The sequence below is a fragment of the Phaethon aethereus genome (assembly GCF_964289735.1).
Source record: "Phaethon aethereus genome assembly, chromosome: 2".
NCBI lineage: Eukaryota > Metazoa > Chordata > Aves > Phaethontiformes > Phaethontidae > Phaethon > Phaethon aethereus.
This window is the reverse complement of record NC_138582.1, coordinates 72,905,282-72,912,713: the sequence shown is the minus strand read 5'-3', so window position 1 is coordinate 72,912,713 and position 7,432 is coordinate 72,905,282. Positions and strand designations below refer to the sequence as shown.

Sequence of the window (7,432 nt, the reverse complement as noted above, 5' to 3'; positions counted from 1 at the left end):
GTCAACCCACTACACTAATAAACGAGGACACAGTTGCCCTAGCTGTGCAAGACAAGGAAACTGCATCTAGGGACATTTTGTGCATTATTTATGTAAGGTGATATTTCTGTATCATATATACACCTAGCTGCATTATTATCTAACACAGCCAGAGGTAAATTAATTTTGGCTGACATACACCAACTAAAAAGTAATTTTTTATTTTTGTGAAACAACCCATTCACTTGTGATGGTGTGGTCACATTCACATGCAGCTCTACCAAGATGATGGGACTGGACAGGAAGCAAGAGCAATTTATTCTTCCTCTCCCGATGCCTTGGTCATCAACATCCCAATTTTCTGTGAGAAAGGTGTTCATCCTTCCCCAGTAGAGGAGATTACCCTCTTGCAGAGTCTCAGGAAGGGGAAGTAGACCAGAGTAAAACAATCCCAGCTCCATAGGTAGGGTATATACATATACAGTGCCAAGCTCCGACCTAACCATGACCTCAGAAGCGAGCAGTTGGGAAAGCTCTATCAGAGCATCAAGTCAGTGTTGCAGTGCAGTGAAAGCAGAAAATAAAATGTTCGAAACTATTAAGAAAAGCAGAGGATACAAAAAGAAACATTGCTGTACCACCATGGTTCATCTACACTCCGAAGTCTTTGTGCAGATTTGGTTCTTTAATCCCCAAAAATTATTGGAAACAGTTCAAAGAAAGGCAATAAAGGTAGGGAATAAAGAAAGGTAGGGAACAGCTTTCTTAAGACAACTGACTTCTTTTTTCAGAAAAGAGACAACTTGGGGATTGAAGGAAAACTGAGGTCAATAAAAGCATCAGTAGAATGGTGAAGGGTCTCACCATCTCCTCTAATACAAGAAACAGGAGCTATAACATTAGGCTGGCAGGGGTCTGTTGGGATCACTCTGCATGGCTCGACCTTAAGGAGAAGGAGCTGTGGCATTGAGAAGATGGTAAACAGCTGGATATCTGCACGGCTCGGCCTTGAGGAGAAGGAGCTGTGGTAAACAACTAAGAGGAAGCAAAGGAGCACATGGACACCTGCAGGCAGCAAATCCTGACTGTGTGAGAGGCACATGGACAGCGCATGATATTTTGTACATAGCCAATTGCAATAATGTGTGTAACAAGCTGTAACCAATCATGAGTGTGTGCACAGTGACTAAGCAAAAATTATGATATATATTGGAGTCAGACAAGACAATACATGGCTTCGGAATATAACTCTCATAGAGTTGTGAAGTCCATCCTTCTCCCGCAACTGAGACGTGATACGATCTATGGGATCTCATCGTTGAACACCGGTCAAGTGCAGAGGACGCTGCGGGAGAAGCCCGGTTGGAAGAATTGCAGTCAGCGGGACTGACACAAGGAAGAAGAAAAAGGAATATGTTGCAACGGAAAAGCACCCAGCGAGGTGAGGTGGGCAACCGGGGCGGCATGGGGCAGAACACATAGCATGAAGAAGGGGCGACAGTCAGACTCCTGCTGCATATGCTCTCTAAGAGAGGACTGAAATATGATGAATATACACTTAGAAGGCTCCTAATTTGGTGCCGAAAGAAAGGGTACCCCCCCGATCCATCTGTGAGGTTCAAGGCTGAGCCGTGCAGATATCCAGCTGTTTACCATCTTCTCAATGCCACAGCTCCTTCTCCTTAAGGTCAAGCCATGCAGATCAATGCCACAGCTTCTTCTCCTTAAGGTCGAGCCATGCAGAGTGATCCCAACAGGGGTCAAGTTCAAAGCAAGGAAAAGGAAGCAGCTCTTCACACACACATAGCTGACTGACTAAACTCCTTGCCAGCTGATGCTGTGGATACAAGAAGTCTGCACAAGTTCAGGGAAGACGAGATACGCACTCAGAGGAAAGATCTAAACTGGGTTGTCATAGAGACAAACCACAGACTCAGGAAATCTCCTGATGTGAAAATGAAGAGCCTGGGTCAGAATACAAAAAAGCATCGTATACGTCTGCACAGTTCTTACTCTTCCCTAGGTCTCCATTTCTAAAGTCACCTCTTGGTCCATTTTACTTGCTCCTTGCTCAGTAGGTCTCAGTCTTCTTGGACAGGAGCACAGCTGGGTATTGGGCAGAACATCTCCTCCAGCAGCACTGACTTTCTGCAGCAGCCTGCCCAGGTCTGCATGACCAGGGACAGCAAGCTGCAGGCAGTAGTGGCATGGGGGGTGTTCCAGCCTTCTTACTGTCCGAAGCAGCGTTCCCAGCCAGGTGGAGACACTTTGCCACCAGGTACTCCCGCAGCGGTGTACCGGAGACACCAGCCCTGCTCACTCAGAGTACTCTTGCAGAGTAGATGGTGCATGTGACCCAAAAGAAACTGCAGCCCAGCCCCCAGAGAGCAAGGGTTAGCTCTTGCATTGCTCTCCTACTCCCCACACCTTGTGTTTCTGCTGATGTTCTCCCAGACACTGACCCCACAAGAACACAACGCTTAGGAATGGCATGCTGGTCCACACTATGTTCTTTAATCCTCTTTATCCTATTTTAGTCAGTTCGCATTCATTTACATGCTAGCAAGAAGCGGAACAGTCAATACTACTTTAGTATCGTATTACCAAAAATATTTAATAGGGATGCTTGTGGGTCTTACTGTACCATGTGCACATATTAATATTCCAACAGTAGGGATCATTGATGCATGGTCTCTGAAATCCCTGCTTTTGGTATTTGGACACCTTGTGTAAGCAGACAACGTCAAGCTTGCCCTAGAGCTGGATAAGCAGAACCAATTCAGTTCCAAGCCCAGCTCTTTGTATCACCAGTCGTTCAATCACCAAACGTATCCACACTCAATAACCTTTTAGAAAAAAAAGCTAGCAGTTGCAGAATTGATTCCAATGTCAACAATGATGAAATAAAGATAAATAGGATCAATACCTCCTTGTACAAGTACCTTTTAAACAACAAAATCCTGTTAGTAAAAAAAAAAAAATTACTTCCCTAGCCAATTCCACGTTACACACATTCACAAACTCCAATGAAGTTAACAGGGTAAGGTGCTTTAAGCTGAATGTCATTTGCTGATTAATCAGAATAACAAGTGACATTAGGTAAAAAAAGCAAAGTGGTATTTTTCATACATACTAAAGTAACTAAACTAAACTTCAGCATTATCTTCAGACTCACATGGCAGCCTGCAGAAGTCACAGTCTGAATTTTTATGTAAAAAACATGCTTCCCTGACTCCTTAGACAGAATTCACGCTCTTGAGTAGCTTTACGAGCTGAAGGTCCCAGTTCCTGTACCTAAAGCGGTTTCTGCAGTCACTCCCTGACCTAGGGAACCTGCTGTAAAATGGTGCAACAGTAGGACACTTGTGTCAACCCTCTACTCCCACATCAGTGGGCCACAGGAGAAGCCAAAAGGAGACCTAGCAACTCTGCCACCAGCCAACGCAAACTCCTATGCTCACTTAGTTTGTACCATAGCTACAGCAAGTCTCAGCTCTGAACTACCATTCCTCACCTTTACCAAAAAAAATATTTTTTTCTTTTTGTAAAGAGGGCTGACAAGGTGTGCTTTGCCTCTCAAAATCCTACGAACCCATAGTCCAAAGCTTACACAATTAGGCAAACAGAACCGTACTTTTGCCTTGTTGCAAGGAACCAATCAGCTAGAACTGATTGCACCATAATGCACTGGAGATATTCAAATGGCAGAACTGCTGCAATACTGTTTCCTGTGGAAAATTACATTCTGATTTAAGGATGCAGCAACCTTTGGATGTAAGTATTTAAATTTAAGAAGTCATCATTTTTAGCATGTCAAAACCAATCTTTAAAGGTCAGGAGAAGAAGGAATTTGTGCTCAACTGCTCTCTTTTAGTAGATGAAGAATGCTTCCATTTTTAAGTGTCGTTTCTCCTTTATAATATCAATTCGGTCACAAATTCTGAAATTTACTCTTTAGAAACCAAACTCAAATATTTTACAACATTCAGCTGAAGAAGGACCATTATGATCACAATTCCATTTAAAACATCTTGTGCAATCTAGCGCTAAAGTTAAGACAACACAATCGTCATACTGTAGAAAAACACACCCATTTGGTTGTGTCTATAGGAGGTGTTCCAAAACACAACTCTTGCTGCTGAAAAATCTCTGCATCAAAAAGTAGATTTTTTAAAATTTAAATACTCATTGGTATATTTTTTGGTGGTCCTCTTGGAAATAGAAATATACAAAGCTTTCCTGTAAGAATTTGAGGGCCACTTGAGTTCCAAAGTTGCTGAGGGACATTTTGCTATTAACTTCTGCTGTTATTTAAACCCAAGCAATTAATAACATATGTTTACAGGACAGGTCATATATCTGACCTGCAAAGATCAAAACACATATATACTTTAACACTGCAGCCTTTCATAAATACTGGGTCTTCAGCAAGTAAATGAAGACCATGAACTATAGTATTTTTCTTGGATGATGCCAAACAGAAAAATAAAAAAGGGAACCATCTGTCAGGCCAATGGTTTATGAGTTACATAGTCTGCTCTGACACAGGTTTTCTTATACAGGTACATTTCATTCACTATGCGGTTTATTCACTCATTTGGAAGCTTGTTTTTAATGCTAATTCCTATACCATAATATCACAGACTGGGAACTAATGTTCTAGTTAAATTTAGAATCACAGAACCATTTAGGTTGGAAAAGACCTTTAAGATCATCAAGTCCAACCGTTAACCTAACACTGCCAAGTCCACCACTAAACCATGTCCCTAAGTGCCACATCTACCTGTCAAAGATCCTGATGTTTCTAAAATGCAAAAGTGACTGACTCTGTTATATTAACTATTTTAGGAAACTAAGTAATAAAATTAATTTATTAATCAAATCCTAAACATCCCACTTGCTGCTGGAATTCTTCCAACATTCCCAAGTTATCTGATTGCTTTAAGGAGTGAACTTACAGAGATAGACCCAAGACTAAGGCTTCCATGCAGCATCCTAGCTGTTAATACTGAGATTCAGAGTTGCTTATTTGAACAGCAATTTCATTTCTACTTTGAGCCACATGCAATAAACAAGTCCCACTCACGTTTCAGGCCCAACGGTCAAGTGACTAGAACAATACCTGAGGATGCCTGCTAGAGGTCACAGGCAGCACTCAGCTTGAAAGCTCCCTAGTTTTCTGGCAGCCCCGAAGATCTTCCAGATACCCCACTTCTGAGAGAATGCAGCTTTTTCTTTTTCGTACCTCAACAGCTCTAAGAAAGGGCATTAAGTTTCTGTGGAAGAATCTGCTGCATGCCACAGCTCTGTCACAGCAGGTCCTGCAGTAACACCTTTCCTGGCTGCCCGGCCTGATGCCACTCCACTCCTCGCCTCCTCTCCCCGGCCAGGGTACGGCAGCTTAACGGCCGCGCTCAGGACGTAAATCTCGCCCCCGGGCAGCTGCGCGCCGCGGATACCACCAGCCCGCCCCCAGCAGCGGCCACCGTCTCGGGGCTGCAAATCCGGGCTGCCGAGTCGGGCCCCGCCGCTGCCCCCCGCAGGCCGCAACGGCTCCGGGCGGGGACAAGCGCCGCAGCCGCCCCGGCGGAAGAGGTAAACGGCCCCGCAAGCTTGACCGCGGATGGCGGCAACGTCTCCCCGGTGCCGTTGCCGGCGCTCCTCCCCGCAGGGGAGTACACCGGGTTGAAGCCCTCGGCCCTGCCGGCGGCCGCCGTCCCCTCAAGCAGCGCGCGCCCGCGCCCGCTCCCCTATCCGGCCGGCGAGGAGCGGGGGGGGGGGGGGGGGCTGACGGAGGGTCGCGAGCGCCGGCGGGCGCAGGGGGAGGAGTCACGGCGGCAGCGGCTAGCAGTGGCAGTTAGAGGTCACCCGCTCCCCGCCCCCCCGCCGCTCCCGCCGGGGCGCTCACCATAGCGGCGCGCGTTGGCGGCGAGCCCCAGCGGGCGGCGGCGGCGCGTGGGGGCGGCTGGCGCGCGAGGAGGCCGGCGGAGCTGCCCAGATGGCGGCAGGCGCGGAGTGAGCGGTGCATGGTGACGGCAGCGGGGAGCACCGCCGGGGGGCGGCCGCGGGGAGGGGAGAGCGGGCCCGCCCCGGACGGGCGTCAAGGTGGTTAGGGGCGCCCATCAGCCTGCAAGGCTCCGCCGCGCCAATCGGCTGCCGCGGGCGGGGCGGGCCGAAGGGCGGCGCCTGCGCAAGGGCGGGTTGCGCCCGGCCTGAGGCAAATCTACCTCCCCTCTGCGGGGGACAGCGGGGCAGGCGCCGGAACAGCGCTTTCCAGACGACGGGAAGGCGGCGTAAGTTTATTCTGCTTTATTGGAATATTTTTAAATATGTATGAAACTATGTTTCCCCCCGCCTCAACAACCCTTTTTTCTTTTCTGTGAAAAAAGCCAAGTCAAGATATAATCCCCTTTTTCCTCCCTGTCCAGGCAAGTGTAAGTGCTGCGACAGGTTGTGTTTCTCCAATGACTCAAAACCCTGGTACAAAGCACAGAAAGGCTACAAGAGTGAAATATGGCGTATTCACTTCTTCCACCTATCACCAGCAACATTCCAGTTTTTCCAACATTCATTTTTTCCAACAACAGCCACCATCCAGCAGTTGAGAAAACAAAAAATTAAGAAACACTCCAGCTGCAATGTGCATAGTTACACTTCAGTCCTCCAAGAATAACCAAGAAGTTATTAACAGAAACACTGCTAGATGCCTTACAAGTTACACTGAGATCAAGTCTGGTAAGCTTTAATATTTAGGTAAGTTTTCTGCAAAACTACCCCTTGGTTCCTCCGAGAGAAAAGACAGTCTAGGAAATACACACGCAGGGCCCGACCCAAAAAATAGCTTCAGAAGTTCCAGAAAGAGTAGAGATTAGCTATTAAGATTATATTCTGTTTGCATGAAGTAACTGGAGTAGAAGTATCTTGCTTCCTTCAATAAAACAACAGCATGACAAGTTTTACAATTTTAGCTTCAGAAAAAAACAAATTTATAATTACTAGTGCATCATTTTCTTTTCTTTCTATGTTACTTACAATCAGCAATTATGATGCTTAAGTCCCCATATCATAAAATTCATCATCTCAGTCTTGTCTAAAACTATTAAATGCATTTCTTGTTCTTAAAATATGGAAGTAACTATATATTCAAAATAAAAGCATTGTAATTATATACATAACAGCATATTCACGCAAATACAAATACAAGACTTCTAATCACTTTATTTAGACACATTTTGTGTTTTCCCCTGTCAGTTTTGACAGATCGCTGAAAGAACATATGGAAAGCTGTCCTGCATTCCATTTTCATAATTGTACAGTGAGCCACAGCAGAATATAAGCTGGCGAAAAGTTTAGTCAGCATTTTCTTCCATTGACAGTGACAATACTATTTTGATTTGCTTGTGCTATGCTTATGTACACTAACCCCCTCTGGGAGAGGACTGCAACGTAAACC

At 45.8% G+C, this 7,432-nt stretch overlaps 1 protein-coding gene across 1 annotated transcript in view; it reads right to left on the bottom strand.

Annotated features, from left to right (window-relative positions):
• FH (fumarate hydratase) overlaps positions 1–6,007 on the bottom strand; it is a gene marked incomplete at both ends in the record, with an annotated part of 19,676 nt that extends 13,669 nt beyond the window's left edge. The window contains one exon of the mRNA XM_082014670.1: positions 5,888–6,007. Within this exon, the coding sequence (XP_081870796.1) occupies positions 5,888–6,007 (120 nt within the window). The remainder of the gene's footprint in view (positions 1–5,887) is intronic.
• Positions 6,008–7,432: the final 1,425 nt, after the last annotated feature.